At 31.6% G+C, this 24,138-nt stretch overlaps 14 protein-coding genes across 14 annotated transcripts; 10 read left to right on the forward strand and 4 right to left on the reverse strand.

Moving 5' to 3' along the window:
- Nucleotides 1–439: 439 nt before the first annotated feature.
- On the forward strand, nucleotides 440–1,066 carry cubi_02114 (uncharacterized protein; the record flags this gene model as incomplete). The annotated part of the gene is made up of 1 exon (XM_029019126.1): nucleotides 440–1,066. The coding sequence occupies one exon, from the start codon at nucleotides 440–442 to the stop codon at nucleotides 1,064–1,066; it is 627 nt and encodes a 208-aa protein (XP_028876600.1).
- Nucleotides 1,067–1,885: 819 nt separating this feature from the next.
- On the forward strand, nucleotides 1,886–2,776 carry cubi_02115 (uncharacterized protein; the record flags this gene model as incomplete). Its single annotated transcript, XM_029019127.1, has 1 exon — nucleotides 1,886–2,776. One exon carries the CDS (start codon nucleotides 1,886–1,888, stop codon nucleotides 2,774–2,776), a length of 891 nt encoding a protein of 296 aa, XP_028876601.1.
- A 356-nt stretch (nucleotides 2,777–3,132) lies between these two features.
- Nucleotides 3,133–4,584, reverse strand: cubi_02116 (uncharacterized protein; the record flags this gene model as incomplete). The annotated part of the gene is made up of 1 exon (XM_029019128.1): nucleotides 3,133–4,584. One exon carries the CDS (start codon nucleotides 4,582–4,584, stop codon nucleotides 3,133–3,135), a length of 1,452 nt encoding a protein of 483 aa, XP_028876602.1.
- Nucleotides 4,585–5,169: 585 nt separating this feature from the next.
- cubi_02117 (Co-chaperone GrpE) lies at nucleotides 5,170–5,874 on the forward strand (the record flags this gene model as incomplete). Its single annotated transcript, XM_029019129.1, has 1 exon — nucleotides 5,170–5,874. One exon carries the CDS (start codon nucleotides 5,170–5,172, stop codon nucleotides 5,872–5,874), a length of 705 nt encoding a protein of 234 aa, XP_028876603.1.
- Nucleotides 5,875–6,034: 160 nt separating this feature from the next.
- On the forward strand, nucleotides 6,035–6,379 carry cubi_02118 (DnaJ domain-containing protein; the record flags this gene model as incomplete). The annotated part of the gene is made up of 1 exon (XM_029019130.1): nucleotides 6,035–6,379. One exon carries the CDS (start codon nucleotides 6,035–6,037, stop codon nucleotides 6,377–6,379), a length of 345 nt encoding a protein of 114 aa, XP_028876604.1.
- Nucleotides 6,380–6,689: 310 nt separating this feature from the next.
- Nucleotides 6,690–7,220, forward strand: cubi_02119 (uncharacterized protein; the record flags this gene model as incomplete). The annotated part of the gene is made up of 1 exon (XM_029019131.1): nucleotides 6,690–7,220. The coding sequence occupies one exon, from the start codon at nucleotides 6,690–6,692 to the stop codon at nucleotides 7,218–7,220; it is 531 nt and encodes a 176-aa protein (XP_028876605.1).
- A 389-nt stretch (nucleotides 7,221–7,609) lies between these two features.
- Nucleotides 7,610–8,083, reverse strand: cubi_02120 (uncharacterized protein; the record flags this gene model as incomplete). The annotated part of the gene is made up of 2 exons (XM_029019132.1): nucleotides 7,610–7,759; nucleotides 7,919–8,083. The coding sequence occupies 2 exons, from the start codon at nucleotides 8,081–8,083 to the stop codon at nucleotides 7,610–7,612; spliced, it is 315 nt and encodes a 104-aa protein (XP_028876606.1).
- A 244-nt stretch (nucleotides 8,084–8,327) lies between these two features.
- On the forward strand, nucleotides 8,328–10,274 carry cubi_02121 (cyclin domain-containing protein; the record flags this gene model as incomplete). The annotated part of the gene is made up of 1 exon (XM_029019133.1): nucleotides 8,328–10,274. One exon carries the CDS (start codon nucleotides 8,328–8,330, stop codon nucleotides 10,272–10,274), a length of 1,947 nt encoding a protein of 648 aa, XP_028876607.1.
- A 289-nt stretch (nucleotides 10,275–10,563) lies between these two features.
- Nucleotides 10,564–11,274, forward strand: cubi_02122 (glycolipid transfer protein; the record flags this gene model as incomplete). The annotated part of the gene is made up of 1 exon (XM_029019134.1): nucleotides 10,564–11,274. The coding sequence occupies one exon, from the start codon at nucleotides 10,564–10,566 to the stop codon at nucleotides 11,272–11,274; it is 711 nt and encodes a 236-aa protein (XP_028876608.1).
- A 201-nt stretch (nucleotides 11,275–11,475) lies between these two features.
- On the reverse strand, nucleotides 11,476–13,716 carry cubi_02123 (SUN family methylase; the record flags this gene model as incomplete). The annotated part of the gene is made up of 1 exon (XM_029019135.1): nucleotides 11,476–13,716. One exon carries the CDS (start codon nucleotides 13,714–13,716, stop codon nucleotides 11,476–11,478), a length of 2,241 nt encoding a protein of 746 aa, XP_028876609.1.
- A 600-nt stretch (nucleotides 13,717–14,316) lies between these two features.
- cubi_02124 (uncharacterized protein) lies at nucleotides 14,317–18,807 on the forward strand (the record flags this gene model as incomplete). Its single annotated transcript, XM_029019136.1, has 1 exon — nucleotides 14,317–18,807. One exon carries the CDS (start codon nucleotides 14,317–14,319, stop codon nucleotides 18,805–18,807), a length of 4,491 nt encoding a protein of 1,496 aa, XP_028876610.1.
- A 568-nt stretch (nucleotides 18,808–19,375) lies between these two features.
- cubi_02125 (envelop protein) lies at nucleotides 19,376–20,398 on the reverse strand (the record flags this gene model as incomplete). The annotated part of the gene is made up of 1 exon (XM_029019137.1): nucleotides 19,376–20,398. The coding sequence occupies one exon, from the start codon at nucleotides 20,396–20,398 to the stop codon at nucleotides 19,376–19,378; it is 1,023 nt and encodes a 340-aa protein (XP_028876611.1).
- Nucleotides 20,399–20,779: 381 nt separating this feature from the next.
- On the forward strand, nucleotides 20,780–21,796 carry cubi_02126 (transport protein; the record flags this gene model as incomplete). Its single annotated transcript, XM_029019138.1, has 1 exon — nucleotides 20,780–21,796. One exon carries the CDS (start codon nucleotides 20,780–20,782, stop codon nucleotides 21,794–21,796), a length of 1,017 nt encoding a protein of 338 aa, XP_028876612.1.
- A 636-nt stretch (nucleotides 21,797–22,432) lies between these two features.
- cubi_02127 (uncharacterized protein) lies at nucleotides 22,433–23,809 on the forward strand (the record flags this gene model as incomplete). Its single annotated transcript, XM_029019139.1, has 1 exon — nucleotides 22,433–23,809. The coding sequence occupies one exon, from the start codon at nucleotides 22,433–22,435 to the stop codon at nucleotides 23,807–23,809; it is 1,377 nt and encodes a 458-aa protein (XP_028876613.1).
- Nucleotides 23,810–24,138: the final 329 nt, after the last annotated feature.

A 24,138-nucleotide genomic window follows, 5' to 3' on the forward strand; every position in this document is an offset into this window, starting at 1 on the left:
ACCGATAAATATAAATTGCGAGGGTAAAAGTAATAAACACAAGTTGAGAAAATATATTTTAGGCAATTACAAAAGTAGTGAATTTTAAAATATATGATTATTGGAATTTAAAGCTTTCTCAAATGAGTTCTTCAAATTCCCACATTTCTTTAAAAATATGTAGATGATCATAGCAGTTTCGTTACAGTTTTAATTAAAATGAGCTATAATAAATGTTTCTTTTCTAGACGGTGTCTCAATATATGTATACTATTTGCACCAATGTTGTTGGGGTGGGAAAAAAACAAGACTTGTAAATTACCTTTAAATAATCTTATTTGGTTATTTAAGTTGGCGGTTATTAATATAAATTATTTTATCATAGAATATTATTTGGATCTGAGGAGAAATAACATTAGTTAATATTAAAGAGTAAACTTATCCGAATTTAAAATTAAAAATGCAGAGTCAAACATCAGAACTTAAACTTCAACATCAAAGCATTCCGAGCACTGTCTCAACATCTATGGATTCCATAGATATTGACTCTTTAGGTTCTCAAAATATTGAATCTAAGTCTTGGTTGGATGATATTTTAAATAAGCAGGGTATTCAGGATATTACTGAAAGTATTTTATCATTAATTCACAATGAGAATAAGTTAATGAATACTTTTAACAAGAACGGCTGCATTGTTTCCACAAAGGTCTACTTGCTTAAACAGGCTGAAAAATCTCCATCAATAATTACAATTGTTGAACTTGGAAAGAATATTGAAAGTCACCCAAATGTAGTTCATGGTGGGTTTTCTGCTACTTTAGTTGATAATTGTCTCGGAATTCTTGCTACTCAGCTGTTCAAATTCCCTGTTACAAAAACTCTTAATCTGGCTTATAAGAAACCAATTCAGCCAGGCCAAACAATCGTCATTATTTCTAGAGTTAAAGATCATGAAAAAGTAGAGGGTGAATCGACCATTCAGTTAGACAGATGCACTCTAATTTCTGAGATTTTTAACATGAATCAGAATTTACTTCTATCATCAGAGGCTGTTTTTGTTGATATCTCAGGCAGAGCCAAAAAGTGATTCCATTCCGTTATTATTGCTTGATATTATAGTCCAACTATTCTATCTGCTCAATCATATACTATTTCTACGATAACTTCAATTATTTAATATTTCACAAAGAAACAAATACTCATTTAATGAAGCCAACGATACCAAGTGATTGTTAAATAGTGAACTAATTATCTTTTTTCTTCGTAATACCCTATACCTACAACATTTAGTGTCTTTTTTAAATTAATTTATTCTACCTAATTTCTATGTTTACTCTTCTCAACAATGACAAATATTTGTATCCCTACTCTCATTCCACCCCTTCTAACGAACCAACAACACTTAGATCTGAATACATTATTTTCACCTTATAAATAAGTTATTAAGTAAAGAGTTATGTTTTAACACAAATCTACAATTCTAAATCAAATGACACTTTTCATTAAAATTCGTTTTAAACCCATTTTGTCACTATTCAAATATATTGGAAAACAAATTACTGCATTTTTTTTTTAACTTTATCCATCATCCATTCACATTCATTTCATCTTTATTCATTCTCACTATTCTTTTTGTTTTCAATATTTAGACAATATTGCAGTTATCTCTATATAATTAACAAATTAAAAGTGGATAGACAAGACGCGGTACCCCAAAATGTTTATTATATTATAAGCAAAGAAAACAAGTAGACAATATAAATGAGGAGAATAAAGTATTTGCCAAAAGTGAATCGAACGTATTAGGGGGGAGAATAATTTTCCAGTGAAATCACTTCAATCATTTTGCATAATTTTTAAATAGTGAATTTCTACTTAATACTATATTTATAAAAATTGATCAATAATGAAGTGTTTTACTAGTCTTTTAACTGTTATAGTAACATTGTTTTGTGTCTTTCCATCGATCTTCTCTATGGAACACAAATCATTAAGACAAACTAAATTTGCTCCTTTTACAAAGGTTGCCTTGTTTATAGAGGGCTTTTCTCAGGAATCCGTTACAAGAATGAAATTGACAATCCAGAGTGGAATGGAAGGGGCTGAAATTGTCGAATTGAAGTTGAATGACCTTAAATCACTAACTGTTCGTGATTACCAATTATTCGCTGCCCCATCTGAAGTTTCTTCTGGATCAGAGACTATTGTTAAGGAAGGTATGGGCATTATCTCGAATTTGGTCAAGGGAGGCTCCTTCCTCTTTTCTCATTTGGATTCATCTTCGCCACTATGCAAAGAATTCGATTATGATGGTGTCAAGACTACAAATGATCCATTCATTTATAATGGACTCTGCAAAGGCCCAATTACAAATGTCGGTCCAATGCAGAGCGAGTGCAGAGCTATTACAGCCCTCGTAGATAACAAGAATAAGGCGACTATATACAACAACTTCTATGTTAATGGAGGCTTTTACTTTGAAGATGCCGAATCCAAGAAGAACTGCAAGATTCTTGCAAGAGTCACCCCACGTAAAAACTCTCAAAGTTTGATTGAATTTAGAAAGAATACCGATTCTAAGGCAGTTGTTGTTGCTTGCAAGCACGGAAGTGGAGCTGCAATCCTCTCTGGTATCCAACTTGACCAGAACAAATTATTGTTGGCTAATTATGTCAATAAACACCCAGAGAATGCTCACGTTAAGGAAGTTGCAGAGAAACTTTCAGAAATCCCAGATTTCTCTTCTTCTCTCTTACATTTCGTGGCAGTGATGAGACTTGCCTCTCTTATGGAATAAGGTTTCGATATTTGAATTTAATTACATTAGTATTTATTTATTGATTTGCATCATACCTAAATGGGCGTAGGGAGCCTGAATTACTATTTCGTGAACTTTGATGCATAATTACTTACCTAACTTAAGTTTTATTTGGTTTCGTATTTGTTTTCAGGAACAATAGTTCAAACGATCCTGTTTTTTGTATCTCTAGAATATAAATAGATACTGGTATTGTGATGAATCTAAGCGAAAGTAGTTTTGACAAGTACTTAGGTTACCAATGAAGATGACAGCAATAAAAAGGAATAAATAGATCCGTTTTTAAAAAGAAGGATTAATAATTGGCGATCAATGAATATTCAATTTAACACAGACTAATGTGTTTCACTCATAATTGCTTTAGACTTTTTTTCGAGAGTATATAAGAATTTGACGTAAATGACTCCTACAATAATTGTTGGAGAAATAAGCATAAAGTTGATCTCTCGGAAAGTCCACCCATATTGACTAAATAATGAAATCAAGTACTGAGGAAGATATCCTACAGGGAATGACTGTAATAATAGGTTTACTCCAGCAAAAGTACAAATAACATCGGTAGGTATTGCCAAAGTAAAAAGAGAGTAAGCTGAACTAAATACAGCTTCTTGGCTGGTTGTATATGCAATGAAAGTAAGTAATTGGAATGGAACATTTGGCACCAATTTAAATGATGCACAAAGAACTAAAAGTATGATTGGAACAAGTGATGATTTCCATAATCCATATTTATCAACTAAATAGCCTTCCAATACACCAACAATTGAACCAAATGGAGAAATGGTTGTAAATATAGTTGACCAGTGATATCCAAGTTTTTTTCTCTCCTCAATTGAGCTTAAGCCACTGAGCTCCTCTATTTGTAATGAGAGGGTTGATACATAAAAGTTGACTGAAACTACTACAAGTAATTCTAAGAGGAATTGAACTACAAACATTTTGGAGAAAATGGACTTTAATAAAGGCTTAATCTTAGATTCAATGAAACTGGAGTTTCTTTCTTTGGCATGATTGTCGACGATACTGATGTGATTTTCAGAGTTACTTTCGTTAGAGGTACTTTGAATGGAATAAAAGCCATACTTTTTTAATGAAAAACCACAAGTATCTCCTAAATGAATAATTTTGTTCGGAAGGAGTAAACTGAACAAAACAAAGAATGTTTGAATGAGAGCTAGAGGAAGGAGTGATGCTTTTAGTGTAGTTTGAAAGTGAGAATGGATTATTTGTATAGCAAGGAAGGTAAGAGATGAAAAACCATACAATGTTGAGAATGTAGATGCGACAACAGCTCTACCTTTGGGAAAAAGATTTGATAAATGAATGAAAGATGGGATATAAATGCAACCACACAAATTTTGTAAAATGGCACCAAGCCAAATATAATCAACTGTGCCTTTTGGGTCACCAACTGCAATCATAAATGTACCTAATGCAGTAATAAACTGGCAAACTGCCATGAATTTTGGCCCAATGAAATCCATCATAATACTTAAGAATAATACAGAAAACATTTGAATGGATTGAGAAATAGTCATAAGATTTGCCAAATACACTTCTTCCTCTACACAAGGAAGAGATGGATCTTCACAAAGAAATCTGTATGTTCCATTATCTTTAATTATATTCGCTAAAGACTGCCAACCAAGAATGATACCTGAGCTTACAAGCATTTGGAGAAATGCCAAGGAAACCAGAATATACGCATTAATACCATTGCTCTTATTTTTAGACGCAACTAATGGCTCTGCTTCACTAATGATCTTCGAATTTTTCGATTTTCCCATTGTAAAAAGATGAGATTAACTAAATAAAATGTTCTAAAATGAATGTTTTGATTACTAATGCTCAAAGCCATTATCTCCACGAGACATGACTAATAAAACCCATGATAATGGATTTCCCGCTTTACGCCAATTTGTAAACTAAATACCCAAATCCAAAATTGCAAATTTTTTTTTTTTTTTTTACATGCATATTATAAAAATAGTTTTTTAAAAAAATCAATCTGCTGCCTAGTTTTTTTGAGAAGTTTTGATGGTTAAATATTCTAAATTTGATTTATTCTCATATTTTCTGATATTTTTAGTTGAATTTGTTCATTCAACGAATAATAATATATGTTGCATTTAAGGTATAAAAAAAACAAACTTCGAATATTAAACAAGTAATGACAATATGATCATCTAGTTATTGATTTTCAAATAATAAAACAATCAGGGCACTTGGTAAGATAATTATTTGGGTTTTCAAGCATTTTAATGGTATTTTCATGGATAAAGTATTTTGGCGCTATACTGAGGTTGAACCAGATTAAGCGGTTAAGAATCATTTTTTGTGCCTTTAATAACTAAGTGGTGGTAGCAGATAAAATGCTACCATATCTGGCCCTAGGAGGTAATTTGGGTGCTGGATTAACAAGAGTGGGTTTGTTGAGCAATTTTCCTAGGGGCCAAATTTTTTTATTTGGAAGGAAGCTTTTAAGGAACTTGGGTACAAGGACTATATCAAGCAAGTCAAAGTCGACAACGATCTGCGAAGAAGAGGAAAAAGCGATTTGGGAGGCAGAAATTGCAAAGATTGGAGTTTTGCAGGAGAGAATTAAGATTCTTGAAAAGGACACAAGCGATTATATCCACAAAATAGAAGAATCTAAAGAGAAACTATTGCGTTCATTGGCAGAAAATGAGAATTTGAGACAAAGGCATAAGAAAGATTTAGAAGCAGCGAGGGAATATTCAATCTCAGCGTTTGCAAGAAGCTTACTGGATGTTTCTGATAGTCTTTCCAGAGCATTATCATCTGTTGACATTGAAAAGGCCGACAAAAATTCGATTATAAGCTTATATAACGGAATTGGCATGACATACTCGACATTAGATAAGGTATTTGAGTCATATGGAATCAGGAAATTCCAATCTTTAGGTAAACAATTTAACCCAAAAGAACACGAAGCAGTATTTGAGGTTAAAGATGCATCTAAGCCTAAAGGCCAAGTCTGTGAAGAACTTTTACCTGGATACAAAATCCATGATAGGATTCTTAGAGCTGCAAAAGTTGCTACTATAAAAAATTGACCAACATTTGCCGATATTATTCATAATTACTATTATTTATATAATTAACTTTTTTTTTTCTGCTGAAATTGAGTTTTTGGCGCCATAGTTTATTTTTTAATTGTTTAATAGCACCCTGAAAAAAAAAAAAACAAATGTGATTATGACACTAAAGAAGAAAATGATCTGGCCATTTCTAATGATAACTGCTGGGGCTGGCTTTATAATTGCAAGAGGAACTTCATTATTAGCAAAAAGAGGTGGGCTCGTTCCTCGTAGTGTAGTCAAACCTTTAATAGGGTCTACGAGAAAATTTCCTTTAAAACTTAAAGGATTTGAGAACCCAATGAGTATTAGGGAAGCTTATAAGATATTAAACGTACCTCCTATTGCGTCGAAGGCGAGAGTCAGGGAGGCTCACAGGCAGCTAATGCTAAGGAATCACCCAGATAATGGAGGCTCTAACTATGTCGCCTCTAAGGTAAATGAAGCAAAGGAGTTGATTTGTGGGGATAAAAATCAATAATTGGTGGTGTACTTGTCATTTTCTGGGAAGCTAAATAATTTGCCTGTTCACCACAATTTATTAGGGAGGATCTAATAAGTTTTTGCACTTTAATATATATATATATATATATATATATAGTTTTTGCTTTTTTTTCAGATTTGTCTTTGAATTCTCATAATTTTAGATACTATAAATATATATATCAGTAATATTCGCTCTTTAATTAATTAATTAGTTTTTATTTTAGTGTTAGTGGCTGCATCTTAAAAATTTGGGCGCCTGGATTTTATAATTAAGGGAAACAAAAATTCAAAGCGAACTTTGTGAAATGCAAAGAAACTCATATATTGAAAAGACCAACACACATTATGATACTTTGGAATTAAACAAAGATTGTTCTAAAGAGGATATATATAGGGCATACATGAGGCTTGCATTAGAGTGGTGCCCTGATGGAAATAGGCCGGATACAGAACTTAAAGAAATGATGTTTAAAAAGATCTCAAATGCATACCAAATACTCTCAAATGATGAATTGAGAAACAAATATGATTCTAGTATTGACAAGATTGTCAGAAAAAACAGCTCAGAAATAAACAATGATTTAAACTTAGAGCCACATGAAGTTTTTGAGGAATTTATGGCTGAAATAATGGCGGATAAAGATAAATATTACCAGTATTCTTCCCCAAGTAATGAAGGACTTTGTATTTACTCAAATTCTAATTCAGACTCTAATTCTGATGTAGAGTTTGGATTTGACGGGGATGAGAAAGACGCCAATATCAATGACGATCTTTTCACAGAAGACGAAGATATTGAGTATTGTGATGATTACTCTGATCGAAATTCTTTTTGAATTGTCAAAAATTGAATGACAAATATTTTCAGGTATATTTTTTGTCTCAAAATTGTACCAAAATATATCTTTATTTTTGTATTTATAATAAAGATCAACTCGACATCTTTAAACTATAAGTGCAGAATCACTTGTAACCACATCTTTAAAGTATATGTTAGTAAACACTGAAGAATTTATCGAGGCTATGGTTAATTTGTGATTAATAATAAATTAATTAAGACTCAAACATAGATAATCAAATTAATGTAATATCTTTTTTTTTTATTAAAAAGAAACAGATGTTTTGGGATTTTATATTTTTAAATGCTCAATAACTATTTATTGATATTTTTAAAGCTAATGAAGTTGTTAAATTGAAAATTACTTATTGAAATCAAGCTAGATTTTTATATTTGGAAGTTATCTATTTCTGATAGTTTTGTCAGATAGTTTTGCTTATATAACTGGACCTGATTAAATTTATGCTTTGGATCATTTAATAAGTCATTTAAAGTAATTTCAGCAGCGACCTGTTGTATTTTTTGGCAACATTGGATCTAAAAGTAAGAATCAAAACAATCAATGAGTGTTAGTTGATGCCTTATAATCACTACAAAGGATAGAAAATCCATCAACTGATGAATCAATGTCTATTCCTCTTGTTAAGATTTATTTTTTTGGTAAAGTGACATGCCAGTCACTTACAAATAACTTACAATTTTATGAATTTGAATTTTCATGGAAAACGAAGATAGATATGAATCGTACGCAGTACCCTCCAACGTTGAAATTTGGCTTTGTTCAATAATTCGATTCATATTCTCCATCATTTTGTTTACACAATCATTCACGGTTTCTTTGCAGCGTGTCTTTGCATTCATCTTGTTAATAATACAATGAATTCAGGGGCTAACACAGAGGTATGGCGCACGCGGGTGTGCCAAATTTTAGAGAGAATAATTTATTGATGTAGGATTTCATGTATTAAAAGTCATTAAAAATAAGAATTTTAAATAAAAGAAGCAATCTGTGCTCAAAGAAGGGCACCGATGGGAGAAAACAGCTTATTTACTAATTGAATAGAATTGAAGTGGTCTGTTTTGGAAAAAGAAAAGGATAGAGAAAATGGGTTTGAGAATTTGCCCTCAATGTTCTAGTACTAGCATTGAAGTACATGAGGGAAGAGGAGAGACAATATGTACAAATTGTGGAACTGTTTTAGAGGAGAATACTATGGTTGAAGGTCTTCAATTTAGTGAATGTTCAAATGGTTCAATGCAAATGGTGGGACATTTCGTGCCTTCCTCGGGTGTTAGAGGATTTGCCATGGTATATGGGAATAGGGAGAGTAGAGAGCACGTTCTACAGAGAGGTTATCATAATTTACAGAGAATCGCTGATCAGTTACGACTTTCTAGTAGTCATATAGAATCAGCTCAAAGAGTATTTCTTATGGCAGTTCAGAGAAGTTTCACAATTGGTAGAAACAATATGCACGTTGCATCAGCTTGTTTATATGCAATATGCAGGAGAGAGAAGACACCTCACATGCTCATTGATTTCAGTGATGTACTTCAAACTCCAGTAAAAGTTTTAGGACAAGTTTTTATGAAGCTTTTACGTTTACTTAGATTGCATGTTCCAAATATTGATCCTTCAATGTTTATGGAGAGATTTGCAGCTCAAATGAAATTAGGGGAGAAAACTCATGCAGTTGCAGCAACAGGAGTCAGGATTGTCCAGGCATTAACAAGGAATTGGATTACTACTGGGAGAAGACCTACTGGGTTATGCGGAGCAGCTTTACTTATTTCTGCCAGATATCACGGAATTCCTGTTAGTTCTTCTGAAATTGCTCAGATAGTAAGAATTTCTTCACCTACTTTATTAAAAAGACTTGCAGAGTTTAAGCATACTTCCACAGCTCAGTTAACAGCAGATGAGTTTGAGAATACAGATTTACTCTCTCTTCCAATTGTTAGGGGACCACCGTGTTTCGAGAAAAACCGTCTGAAGGATGAAGCAAATAAGGCCTTGGCAATTTCTAATGGTGAAGACAAATTGGCCATTGAGGGAATAGATTCTGAAGCAGACTTGAACTCTAAATATAACAAGGGGAACGAACCATTAGGTAATGATGAAGATAAAAAGAAGGGTGACCGAGAGGTTCAAGAAGAAGAACAGGATGATGAGGAGGAGGAGGAGGAAGAGTCTGAACCCATCGATATTGAGGCTGATGACCTTGAAGGATCTAGAAAAAATCTTAGTTTCCCCAAGTTTTTAGGAGGAATAGAATTAGACATTAATCAAGATAAACTTTGTAATGATGAACCTACATCACAAGATATCACGAATATTGCTTCCAAATTAATCAATGCATTTGATAAAGCTAAGTGTGCCTCAGAAAACTCTCAATCAGGAGCTTCAACATCCACAGGCTCAACCTCTGCTGAAGAAGACTTGGCCATGGATCCTCTCCATTTCCTTTTTAAAGACTTTGGTGATTTCCATGTAGAAACTGAAGATAAACAAACAGCGAAGGAAAGTACTCAGGGCGAAGGTAACAACGAAAGATTAATAGAATCAACGGGCGGAGAGAAAATAAATATTGCAAATTCAGACCTCTCCACTACAATTAGCAGTTCGGGATATGAAGACCATGACAATATAACAAGCTCTGACGATTTAAGCGAAATTAGTGACTCAGAAATTAATGATCTGCTGCTCGATGAGGATGAAAGAGAAGCCAAAAGACTCCTTTGGGACGAAATTACAAAAGACACACTTCCTCCATCGTGGCTTAGAAAGATAAATAAAGAATCAATTAATTCAAATAATTATCAGCACAATGGGATTTTGGAAGTCTCAGATAATACAGATACAGGTATTACTGGGACCGGTCAACTCAAAAAAAGAAAAACTGATCACCCAGAAAAGGAGAGTTCTAAAGCTCAGAAAGTGCAACCTGAAAATGCTATTGAAAGCGTGCTCATGGCGCTCCAAAAAGCTGGTCCAGGAGCAACCAAGCATGTCAACTCTGATACTTTAGCCAAGCTGTTCACTGTCTGCTAGAAGAGTAGTATTAGCGGAATACGAGACAATATGGCGTTTTCTTTACTAAAATGTGTTATTTTAATCCCAGATTCACCATCTTTGGGATTTATGCTCTTATTTTTTTCTATTATACATATTTTGCATGTTTTAAACTTAAATAATGAATCTTTTTTGGCGCCCAAAAATTTAGTCTGTAAATGTCACAATATTGCACATCATTTTATTCTGAAATCCTTTACTAGGAATGAGAATTATTACTTTAGAAGGAGATTTGGGAAAGATTAAAGAACCTAGTCGTATTTAAGAGATGAATGGAGTAAAAGTTTGTAATGGTCTGAAAGAGTTCAGACAAAATGTTAATTTGAAAAGCTATTCAAATTTAGAGTACATAGCCACTGCATTTAGAAATTCCATGGCATACACTGAAACTGTGGAAAAAATACCGGTTCCACTTTTTGAACAATTCTGTAAAGCTGCAGTTCTTTATTCAGATTTTTATCACTCTGCTTTGGGTGATAATTTTGTATGCAATATGCTTAGAAATGACATTATAAGCAACTCCTGCGACGCTATAGAGGTTTGGAAAAGAGAATCACCTGATGCAAAGTCGGTTGAGGAGTTTTTAAGGTCTCAAATTAAGATTCATACGCTTGATAAAATTAGATCAAATTCAAATAGTGCAGTAATTAAGTTTTTGTGGACTGTTAGAGCTGCAAACTTTATTCAGCACTTTATAGAAAATTTAATATCGGCTTCAGCAGAAGACCTTCATTTTTCTGCTAGGGATGCTTATAATAAATCTTTGAGACCGTATCATGGATTTATTAAGATTGGAATAGCCATGATGGCGTTTAAGCTTATACCTTCAAGAACAGATCTAATTCTCTCTCTAGGTTATCCAGATACCAATTCTGGTCTGGAAGCACTTCGAGAACTTTCATCTGTTTCTAAGCCTTGTATTGAGCAAATAAATGTTTTACTAGAAAAATATGGTTGTAATTTTCAAAACAAAGTTTAGTTCGTTTTATTTTATAGCACTATTTGATATGTGTTTCTTTACATCTATAATCATTTATGTATGGAGAAAGGGGATCTAAACTTAAAGTCTAATTAGTAGCGCAAGAAGATTCTAGTATATAGAAGTAAAATTAAATTAGTGATTAAGATTTAATTTTATATATAAAAAAGAGAAAATAATAAATAACAATCTTCATCTATACTAGAGATTTAGCTGTTTACATAGCCATTCAATGTGGAATTTAACGCAGAACCTCAAAAACTTGTCCAATAAAAGTTCAACGTGATGACGACCTACATGAGCTGGTAAGAAAATAGGTTTAGATTCACCGAGCCTTTTCACATCTAGCTTAATAATAATAGATCCAGGAAGGTCAAAAATTCCTTTGAGTTCAGGATACTCCTCTTCTTTAAGAAGATGCCTAGGAATTCTGTAAGGATGGAATTCTTTTAATTCTCCAGTATTTTCTGTTGGTTTTTCTAGTGTTTGTAGTAACTTTAGCACAGATTGAATAGAAAACTCTTTACATCTTGGAGTGTTGTCAAGCGAAAGGCCATGACTGAAATGTAAATATGCATTGAATGCACAATTGAATCTGTAAATTGGTGGAAAGTTTATGTCAATAAGCTGGTCTTCTTCGATTGTAATTGGACCCTTTCTATATCTAGACAGTTCAACACCTGGAAATCCTGCATGGATAACTCTGAGAGGATTTTTGGATTTAGCTGAAAATAAGAATTTAGAAACACTCTCAGAAACTTGCCACATTTTTCTGGGGAACTTAGAGTCCTCCATTTCTTGAATAGAAGGTTCATTATTAAAGTTACTTATGATAGTAGAATCATCTTCTATTTTGTCTGTATTACCTTTCTCATTTAAATCATTTTTCTCCATTTTGTTAAGTTCTTCTAGGCTTTTTTTGTTAGTACAAGCCCTATTAAAATCTCCTTTAGGGTTTCTGTAAATTAAAGTACTCATGACCTTTTCTCGGTTGAAATCAATGATTCCATAAGGATTAAAAAGCATTTTGATAATATTATCCTTATTTGGATTGTCAGACAAAGTTAAATAATCATCTTGAGTTTCTATTTTGAAATTGACCATCTTATGATTCTCATTTTCAGAATTAAATATCCTTAAAACACTAACAAAAAATCCTCCTGTGTTTTCTTGATGAGGGGAAACTCGAATACAGTTTGATAGGCTCTCCTTTATTTTGGGATCTTCAGGAGGGAACATTGATGGGAAAATGGATTCTCTTGAGTGGAATGGAACTTCTTCGTAGTTATCAAAGAATTCTTTAGGTTCTTGAATTACTTCTGATTCAATATTTGATTCTTCGCACTTTTTTTTCTTGTTTTTATTCTTTTTCAGTTGTTTCCTTGGAATTGGGACTTTCCATGTATTAATCCCTCTTCCAAACTTGGTTTTTGAAATAACCTCCTTTGATATATCAGAAATAGTTAAAGGATCTACAATTTCCACTTGTACTCCTCTAGCTGCTAAAGAACTAATTACTGAAGAAATAACTGCTTCATTTTCTAATGGATTAAATGAGCATGTACTATATACAAGCAAACCTTCCTTCGGCTTAAGAATAGATAGTGCTCTTAAGAGAATGTTTCTTTGAAGCCTATGAAGACCCAGAGAAAAGCTTATAGACCATTTAGCAAATAGATTTGGGTTTTTCCTCAATGTTCCGTCACTACTACATGGTACATCACATAAGATTCTGTCAAAATAAAATTTCTTTAGTGAATCATGCCCTGGATCATCTAAATAAAGATCTGGAAAATGATCTGCAGAGTGAGTGGTAACAATTAGTGAGGGGGAATTTAAATGTCTTGTATGATGAATTAGCATATGAGCTCTTCTTGTATCTAAGTCATTAGCAACAACAAAACCTTTGGGATACTCTCCCGTAATAGCCTGGTCTGTTTGAAGGATTTCAATAATCTGAGAAGTTTTACTGCCAGGAGCTGAACACATATCCAATATATAATGATTTGGTTTCACATCCAAAAATAAGACAGGTAACATACTTACGGCTTCTTGTCTCATAATACTACCTCCATCACTCATCAAAACAAGTTTTGAGTGAAAATCCTTTGAAGCACCTGATGATCTTCTTAGTTTGTCTCTTGATTTTGTTATTTGAAAAGCCAAACCTTTGGGATACCATTTAATTTCTTTTATTAAGTTGTCCATTTCATCACTATTTTCATTCAAATATACAGAAACTCCCTCCATTTCCCTCGCAAACTCTTTTATTGAAGATGAGTATGGACTAACATCTACCACTCTGAAAGTGGATGGTAAATCTTGTTTTAGGTACTTTAGAAAATCTTCCCATTCTTCGATAGGAACTATTTTTTGTTCTTTATAGTACTTTTCAAATAATTGGCTCTCCTTAACAAGGTTTTTGTAACCTTTTTCGGACATCTTCAATTTTTATTAGTTTGTTTCAAATACGTAATAATACCTGTAATAATTTTTTCTCCCTATTCAACAGTTTTAATTTGACATTTAAAAATATATTGGAATTTTGGCGGGAAAGTGCGGACTTACAAAGACTAATAAACTAGAATATGAAAACAAAGGCTCATGATAATTTTAAAAAGACAATATTAGATGATAAAGTCTTATAAATAACTAGAATCATAATATTTTAGTTTGAGGATAAATAGGTCTTAAAAGTTTTTGCAATATGCCGATCAAAGATTTAGTAAATTAAATCTGCATGCAATCTTGCCAGAAAATTATTAGTGCTTGAAGACTCCAAAAGGTAAGGACATAAAATTGAAAATATTAATTGTGTGGAGTTTTAAATAACAAATAGCAAATTTTTTAAAAATTAGATTACCACACTTTTTTGTAAACAATGAATATAAAGGACCTAAAGGATTTAGAAAAAAAATGATATTTGGAAAATAGTGAGAGGTATAATAAGGGCCAAATAATTCTTTCAATTTATGATTACAAATACAATATATGAGATAAAGGGCCGATAATCTCAAAAAGATATTATTTACATTGGGGAAGATGAAATTTTTCCTGCTTATTTTAATACTTGAAATATTATTGGATAAATTTGTTAGCCAAACTAGTCCGGGAAATTATCCAACACACACTTATGATCAATTTGCTTCTCACTTTAGACAAGCATACACTACAATTGTAGTAACAGGTGATCAAGGCCCTGATTATTTCAATTCATTGTATGCATATCCTCAATTTCCTCAACTTCTAACACCATGCAGCCATATGTATCCAGTGAATATAATTATTGGAAATACAAATAGCCAGAGTGGATTTTCTATTGAGTTTGGTTGTAACTACAAAAACCTCGATGATACAATAGTAGTAAGTAGTAGTTATTCTCATCTTAATGTTAACTCAACGGCTATTTTAGAAGGAGCATGCACATATTTTGCGTCTTATTTAAACATGGCAAGCTTTTCAGTATTTCAAACAAACTCTTATACTAATATTACATACTTGATTCCTGGAAGTGTAGTTTTGCATACTCTTTCTTTAATTCCTACATCCAGTGCAATTTTAGGAACTCGTTCAAAGTTTGAATGGATTAATTCTCACTTCTTTGGAAGAAAAAACAAATATGATTTACCATCATTTTTAAACTTTGTTGGTGATTTTAGTGGGACATTTTCTCTTCCACTAACTTACAAGATTTTTCTTCCAGATGACGTATTACCAGGTGTAACAGTGGTTGGATCTCAATCTGAAAGGTATTATTTAGATCAGTTTAACGTCACACTTACATATGGAAATTACACGAATGTAAATAGTTCTGGTTCCAACTCTGATTCAAATTCTCAATCAGAAAATAGTTGGATTTCAAAAAAAGGACTTGCAGGAATAATTCCAATTGTATATCCTACTGTTGCGATCTTACCAATTCAATTATATCAAGATTGGAGAAAGGATGAAAATAAAGTTGTTCCTTCATGGGGAGCGAGCAATGTTCCTATAGGATTTTCACCATTAAAGTTACTTCCTCCTTCAAATCTTCCAAAATCAGGTTACAAAGGTTGTGGAAGCAACTTTGAATTTTATTATCCAGAGCACGCAGAATTAGGAAATGATTACAGTATTGATAAAAACCAAACACTGAGTCTATTAAAAAATACATCAGATTCAAACATTTATCATATGAATACTCTCCAAGGGACTTTCTTTTTCAATAAGGTTCCATATTCAATGAGTGGAGATACTAATGGACAATTAAAAAATATTCTTCCTGGATATCAATTTCTGGATACAAATTACATTGGTGGGTGTTTCTTTAATGGAACGTACCCATTAGCTGTAAATGAACTTGGAGCAGGATTTAAAGCAGGTTCTCTTTGCTATACAGATTCTATGGATAGCTATCCAACTTCAAATAGTCAATTTTATCCACCTCCACTTAAACATTCTGGTTACCTTACTCAGCCAGGCCATATGGTGGGAGTGTTAACTACAATGAGTCAGTTTGTTAGATACTCAGTTTCTGGTGGTATTTCTCAAAACGAACCTCAAAATTTACGTCCATATAATCATAAATACCCAGGATTAGGGATTTCACAGTCAATAATTTATGATATATTCAACCATGGACCAAGAATAATGGTTAAATCCCCCTTTAATGTATATGAAAAATCTTCAATTGAAGTTTTGTTTGACTATTTTGCTTTAGGAGAACCTTATACTCTTAGAATGTTTGGCCAATACGGCTCTCCAGGCTCTGCAATGAGTTGTAGATCTCCAAGATATATTCCAAACAATGAAGAGATGAGAGATATAAATGTAGAATGGCTTTGTTTTAAGCCAAAAACGTCAATCACCCAAATTCAAGCAGCAACTGAACTTAAAAGAATGGTTTCTGAAGATTGTACTATTTCCCAAAACTTGGAACCTTGTGTTGCTAACCAAGGAGCTTTAGGAGTAAATTCTTGGTCACTTAATATTCCTGCTGGATCCTATGATAAGAGTAAGGTTGCATTAATAGTTCAGAACTTAACTGATTTAAATTTTCCAAAAAGCTTCAGTACTTATCTTGATGCAGGCTCCTGGTTTAGAATTACGGTACTGGATGATAATCCATATAAAGAAACTTGGTATCCACATAGCTTTTGTAATGTACTTCCGGTGCTTCCGGTCGTTCCAATTTCCTTACCTCAAATATTAAGGCTGAGTTCAATGACTCAACCATGGGATCACTTTAGAGACTCTATTTATTCGATATACATTTCAACATTGGAAAATACATATGTAAGTGTCGAATTATCTTTGGGATCTGAAACTTCATTACCAGCTTCTACAGCAATATACACTACAGCATATTTACTTTGTCAGAACATGCAGCCTTTACAATTAAAGATATTGCCAGAAAAGCTTTCTTTATCTAATTTACTAACTCATGGTACTCTGCCTTTAACAGCTGAAGTTCCTCCTATTGCAGCAGGTCTCAGAGGAAGCTTAGACTGCTTTTTGAACTTCTACACAAGCTTTAACCAGCCATTTTCAGGAAGAGTAGGTACTTTTAGTAGCTTTAGTGGAGCAGCCCCTGCAACTCCTCCATCTGGGATAGCAATGTATTCCTATTATTTGTTGGCAGAATCTCCTCCATTTGTGGGCACCTTGAGTGTTTTTGCTCCTGATCCAGAGGGTTCAGTACTTACAGACGCTATTTTCATACTTGCAGAAAAGATTCTCTATGGCTCTGATTATCAATCTGGTGTTTTCCCTTCTGTAGGTATTCTCGCATCAAGTTCTGCAACTATTAATGAAGATTCTACGGTTATTTTACTTGGAGATTCATTATTAGCTCTTCCACAAACAATTAGGTTACCTGCAATTACAGATACGTGGTATATATACTTCAGAGCTCAAACATCTTCAAATAGTGGCTGTAGTATTCCATGTTTATCTAGCATCAAAAATACATTTTTTTCTCATTGGTGTTCTTCCCCTGATTCAGAAACTCAAATTTGTCCAAAACAAATATTAAAGATGCAAGAAAAGGACTCAGATGAGAACATTCTAGATGCAATTGCAGCGTCTCTAAATTCAGTGTCATACTATTCTCTCAATGATGCTTTCCAGTTACTTTCTGGTCTTTTACTACAGCCAATATCGCAAAAACTAGTTTGGGAGGACTATTTTGAGTTACTATATGAAAAGATTTTGGATCCAAATCAAATTCCAAGAGCACTAGATTTTGCTGCATCTAGACATCAACTTTTATTCATTTTAAAGCAAGTTTTAGAAGTCGCATTTAATAATCCAGGGTTAAAAATAGACACTTTGGCACCATTACAGATTTTTCCAAATGTAACATTAAATGCTGAATGTGCTAATAATCCTGGCACAAAGTATCTCATTTTGGACAATTTAGATCTTCTCCTTGCTAATAATAAAGACATTGGAACAACACTTGAACCAAGTACTGATAGAATGGATATAATTCTTAGAGGAGTTGAAGCTGTCGCTAATAGATTTTCTTTTTGGAGTGGACCTACTCAAACTCTAAATTATACAGGTAAATATTCAGGTATAAATATTGATATTCATACTACATCCTTCTTTATGGCTTATTCTGGAGTTCAAATTGGTTCATTGAAATTTAAATATCTTACAAAAATGGACTTTAGAGAACTTCATCTGATTAATTCCTATTATTTGAAGCTTAATGAGAAGCTTTATAATCCTCAAGAAGTACAAACTAATTGTTCAAGCTCCATTTTTACAATTTCATCAGCGTCAATCAGCTCTGAAAGAATCTATGATAGCCTAGTTGATATTGGGAAGAGAAACAAAACTGAAATGAAAGAAAATCCTGGTGTTTACATAGGTTCTGCTTCACTTTTTTGGTGTTCAGTGGACTATCAAGCCACAAATATGCTTCAGCAAGTAGAATTCAGTGTTAATATACAAACCGGAGATGAACTGGACCTTTCAAATATGCTTTGTGCTGCAAAGATTAAAGACCAGTGGCTTACATCTGTTTGTAGGACCATACTGACTGTTTCTGGATCAAAAGGAAAAGAAACATCTAGGTTCGAATGCTCATGTAATGCTATCTCAGATTATGCCCTTTTAGGATTCCCAATTCTTCGAAAGTTTAATCTTTCTGATGGAAGCTATGACCCGTTCTCACCTTCAATAAACAAACCATGGGGAGGTTTTGACGATTCTCTCAACAGCTTTACAAATAATGAAACTTTGGTTTCAAAGATCATTAATTCATCATATTCTGGTTTTATTTCCACATTTGAAACAATTAATGGGGCTCCTCCCTTATTAAAATCAAATTTATCAAGCTTAGGAACAAGAGTTGGAATCAAAGGTAATTACAAGCAGGAAGGTAGGGAAGAAAAGAAAACTTTCGGAATAGAATGGGGAATATATGAGACTCAGTCGGTATATAATATTTCAGACAATATATTAACTTCCTCTAATAATAACAATTATATTTTATGGGGACCTACTGGAAATTATACTAATAAAATAAACGGAACAAGTACCTAGCTTTTCTAAAAATCTGAAAATATGCAAGAATAGAGAATTAAATCACTAGTTTATGTCGGAAACAATATCTAACAAGTTTTACAAAGTAATTATATAATAAGTCCTGTGATCTATATAATCTATTGTTATTAGTGCATGTTTACCTTACAATAAGCCACTTGAAAATATCAAGTTTCTTAATTATTTCAATTTGTTATCAATACTTTCTTCTAATTACTTAGAATCTAAAATTCTTTATTTTTTATTTAGCAAAACTAATAGATTTAACCTATTTAATGCATTTGCAATTCTACATATAATTATTGGCACATATTTACTTTAGCTGTACACAATCAGGAAGAATAACAAGTAGACAACAAAATAATAAAAATTGATTCGAACTTAAAAATTAAATTGAGTTACAGTAAAATTTAAGTTTAAAACTCCTAAACAAATCATTGATTTTTTTTTCAGAGATTTAATTTATATATATTTAATTTATCATAGATATAAAAAAAATCGTGACCAATACAATTGAATTACATTACAAATAATAAGCTGTAAAACAAAATTACTAAAAGTTAATTTTCTACTCCTGATTGCCAACCAATGTCTGAGTTTCACTGTGTTCTTTTAAATAGATTTCAAATCCGTCAAGTCTCTGTTTGATTGAAAGTAATTCAATGAGATTACTCCATTCCTGTCGAATATAAGAAAGAATTCTGAGCATATTATTTACAACAGCCACTGAAGCAGTATATATACCAAAATCTATGTCTCCTTTTAGGTAAGAAGGAATAATAAAAAGGCCAACAAAGTATTGTCTGAAAAAAATAGTTGCAGTAGATGCAGAATCAACGAACATCATGTGCTTATACATTTGAAAGCTATTTTTTTTAACTTCAATGAAAAGTTTCCTGATTGTTGTAAGGTCTTCATCTTGTATAGAAACTCCTTCTGAATAAATTAACTTTTTCCTATAAGATGCTTCAAGTACTTGGTTCTCATATTCAATGCTTGGAAGCTTAATTCCTGAAATAATTAATGGAATAAAACATATTAAATCAAAGCTTAAAGCAGCAAATAACAAGGAGTGAGAGTGAGATCCAAAGAATGGTACAAAAGATAACATTTTACCATACTTAACAACAAGTCGGTAAAAAGCAAATGCCTTGCAAAACCAGTATAACATTTCAATAGCAATAGTTTCTAAAATTACAGCAAACTTTTGACAATCTTCTTGAATTCTCTGGGAAGCACCTTCAATGATCTTAAGGTGTTCCCATTTCTTCAGATAGTAATTGTTTAGAGCTGTTCTCCATTTAAATGCAATAAAGTTTCCCAAAATTGCTCTACAAGCATTACATAATGAAACTCCTGCTATTTCAATCCATAAAAAACCATAAATAAACTGGAAGAAGTCGTTTACAGTAGCTTTGTAACCTCCAGGAGTAGGATTTAAAAGACTCTGCATACAATTTGCATAGTACTCCATAAGGTAGCTAGAGTGAGTGTCAAAGAAACACTCAAAAATAGCTAAACATAAGATTAGAAACCATCCTAAATATGCCCATAAGGCATATTTTTTGTCACCAAAAAATTGTAGAAACATTTCTTTTTTTTTCCTAAAATAAATTTCCAAAAATATTGATAGTAATTTTTTACAATAAATTATTTAATCACATTTTTTTTTGGGTAAGGTGGGAAAGCTTTTTTTTGATTACATGCCGGGAAAATGTCAATTTTTAATTTTTTTTTGCCACGAAAAATTAGCATATTATGGTAGTATTCCCGCCAGGTAACGCATTTGTGAGAATAAGAATATTAGTTAAAGCATCAAACAGAATTTCATATTTACAGAAAAAGTAACAAGAAGAAAAGGAAATTATTATTTTTAAGGTCTTAAGCCTTATATAAAATTATTTTGACTGATAATCTTAACTTTATTAACATTGAATCAAGAGAATCTATAAATTATAAATAAACACAAAATATGATAGCACCGTACTTATTTAACAAAAAGTATATGCTTAGAGCCTATCCCTTGATTATAACACTTATAGTTATGATGTGGTTCGAAACAGAACTTAATATTAAAATGACTAAAATTTTTGGGAAATTTAATCAAAGGCTCTCAGATTGTGAATCGAAGAGTTCAGATTGCACAGTTAACGAAATGCTTAAATTTTCGTTAAACAACTTTGCTGCAAATTTTTTAATGATTTCATTATTAAGGTGTTTAAGAAGTTACTTTGTAAATATATTTGTATTTTACTGGAGACAGGCACTTACAGAATATTATCTCAAGAGTTGGAACTTAATTAGTGAAATTGAGGGAGCATCCCAGAGAGTCCAAGAAGATACAGCAAGATGGGCTAAACAAGTTCGTCTTACTACTTTTGAAATTTTAAGTGCAGCAATGACATTCTTCAAAATTATTCCCGAACTAATAACACTTTCACCCACAATTCCAGAGCTTTTTATTCTAGGTAAACTGAAGAATGGTATAATTTTTCCTCCATTTATTATATTTGGATTTCAATTAATCATTTTAATTTTATCAAGTTACAAATTGCCATATCTTCACTTTGAAAATCAGAAACTAGAAGCTAAATATAGGAAGATCCTTGCTTTGAATGAAGATTCTGAACATAACGTTGACACAAAAGAGTTAGAATCAGTTTATGAATATTTGACTAGAAATTACTACTCAACTTTTAAGTGTACCTTCTTTTTCCAATTTTTGTATGTTTCAGCCAATGAAATTGCTTGGTTCCTTGGTAATATTTTCTTATGGCCATCATTCTTTCATGGTTCAATGACTGTAGAAATCTACTACACGGCCCACAAATTTATGGGGGATATGTTATTTGTTTTCATGGTTATACAGGAAAGATGGAGAGGATTCACGGAATTAATGTCAGTCTATAGAAGATTGATAACTTTCGAGACAGAAATTAACAATACAAATAAGAAGGATGTTCAACTTAAAGAGGTTGATCTAGATTAATTAATTTGAAGCTACTTTTTTGACAAATTTAATGTTCTATTATTTAACACTGATCTAATTATACACCATACTCCCAAGTGAACAATCCATCCATACAAATGAGAATCAACTCAAATATTTAGCCATACAAAATATAGAAACATTTTATTTAATAACTTATTTAAAAATTTTCGACTTTTTTTTTTTGTGGATTTATTATTTTAATAGAAATTGAAAACTTTTTTTTTGGGATTGTGCATTATTAAGGCGGGTTTTCTACCCAAACATGATATTTAAAACAATTTGTGAAGATTAACAAAATTTCAAAACTTATTAACGGTAAATTATATTTAGTTATCTTTTACTCTTATCTAGTATATTGTTTAGATTTTTTGAGCTGAAAATACCCAACTTGAATTTTTTTTAAAGTAAATTATAAGGATGCTTCTAGACAATTTTCTGAAATTATTTGTTTTTATTATAAAAAGCTCACATTCTAAAAATATTTGTATCTCGAATACAAACATACAAATAAATTTCAGTGTTTTAGAGAGTTTCTGATATAATAATAATATTATTGAACATGTGTGTATTGTAAATTGTAAAGTAATCACACAAAAACCTTAAATTTTATTTCATAGGGAATTTTTGTTTGAAATGAAAATATATATTGAATTTTGTACAATATTAATTTTAAATGTTACAAATTTAATTCTGTTTCTTCAATTTAATATCGTTAATTCCGAATCCTCAGAACCAAATGTAGAAAAAAAATTAGTAGGTCAGAAAAGTTCTAATCAGAATATTGAATCTGAAGAACCTAAGGATGTAGTGTCAGAAAAAATAGATAAAAGCAGTTCAGAGCTATTTTCAGTAGAGTATTCTGGGATTAAAGAAAAATTACCAAAGCCACCCAAACGAAATATAAGTTCTAAAGAAGAGGAATTTGTTATTTTAGAGAAACAGTTAGAAACGAATTTATCTAAAGAAATTGTAAATGTAATTATAATGGAATTTGAATTTTTAGTTTTTAACTCATATTACCTTTTTTTAACTAAATTTTGGCAAGACCTGAGATCAAATTTCGATAATTCTAAATTGGTTATAGGGCTAGTTAATTATTGGCAGGGGAAAGAATCAAAGGATTTGCATTTGAGCTTAATTTCTTTTTTTTATAAGACAAACATAAATCGACTCAAGCTTCTTTTATATTCTTCTTACAATAAAAAAGAAAAAACAAGAAAAGAACTAATTAAAAATTTTTTAGCTAGTACTCACATGCTTTCATGCCTGGACCCAAAGAAAAGTTTGGCAATAACAATATTAATTTTTCAGAACAAATTAATCTATATTTATTCATCTTATTTACTATATTTGCTTTCTTGTTCTTATCAAGATTTGAGTGGAATGGAATTTAATGAGAGTTTAAAATTAATTATATATAACGAAGATTCAGTTGGGGACAAGATTGTCTCAATTGCTGGTGATAATATTGGAATCTTTTTAAAGTGTTTAAGAAAGGAACTGGGTGTTTCAAGCAGAAGATTGCCATATAATTATGAAATAAAAATTCAATATCCATTAAATATGGAGAAAATTGACTTTGAGACTTTTGGGTTAAATTTATGTCTTTCTTTTCTAGAACTATCTATTTTAAGGAATGTAGAGTTTGAATTAAATTATCTTATTCTATTTTTTGGGTCAAGATTTTCAAAACCTGAAGAAGTAATAATGGCTAGAGATATATTTAAATTGATTACTAGTTCAGAAATAACTGTATCTGAAATAACAGCTTTATTATTATATAATGAATCGACATTTATTTCTTTAAAATCGAAAATATTTTCACTTCATAACGTTAATATTAGTAGTTTAAAAAATAGATTCAGCGAATGTATAGAAAAAATTAATTTATATCAAGAATTAAATGGAATTAGATTTTTAACAGACTTTCAGGAAAGGTCAGCTAAACGCAACAATCGAAATGAGAGGTATAAAAACAGAATTAGGTCAAAATATTCCTTTATGTTATAAATAAAACTATTTAAACTTGGGCTGTGGGAAAAAGGGTATAAAATTTAATTATTTTTTTACACCTATCAATATTCACATTTATAGAATTTCCTTTATATGGTATTAGAGGGGTGACATTTTTTTAATTATGAATCATAATTTTTTTATAACAAGATCAACTTATTTTTTCGAATGAAATTTAAACAATATGTATTAATAAATATAAATTACTATTAACTATTTTTGTTTTTTTAAGATCATTACTTATTAGAGTGAAATTAATGTAATAAAAAATATTTTTAATTAAGATTTAGGTTTAGGGATTTTAGGTTTAGGGTTTAGGTTTTAGG

The sequence above is a fragment of the Cryptosporidium ubiquitum genome (assembly GCF_001865345.1).
Source record: "Cryptosporidium ubiquitum isolate 39726 chromosome Unknown contig_12, whole genome shotgun sequence".
In the NCBI taxonomy this organism is placed as follows: domain Eukaryota; phylum Apicomplexa; class Conoidasida; order Eucoccidiorida; family Cryptosporidiidae; genus Cryptosporidium; species Cryptosporidium ubiquitum.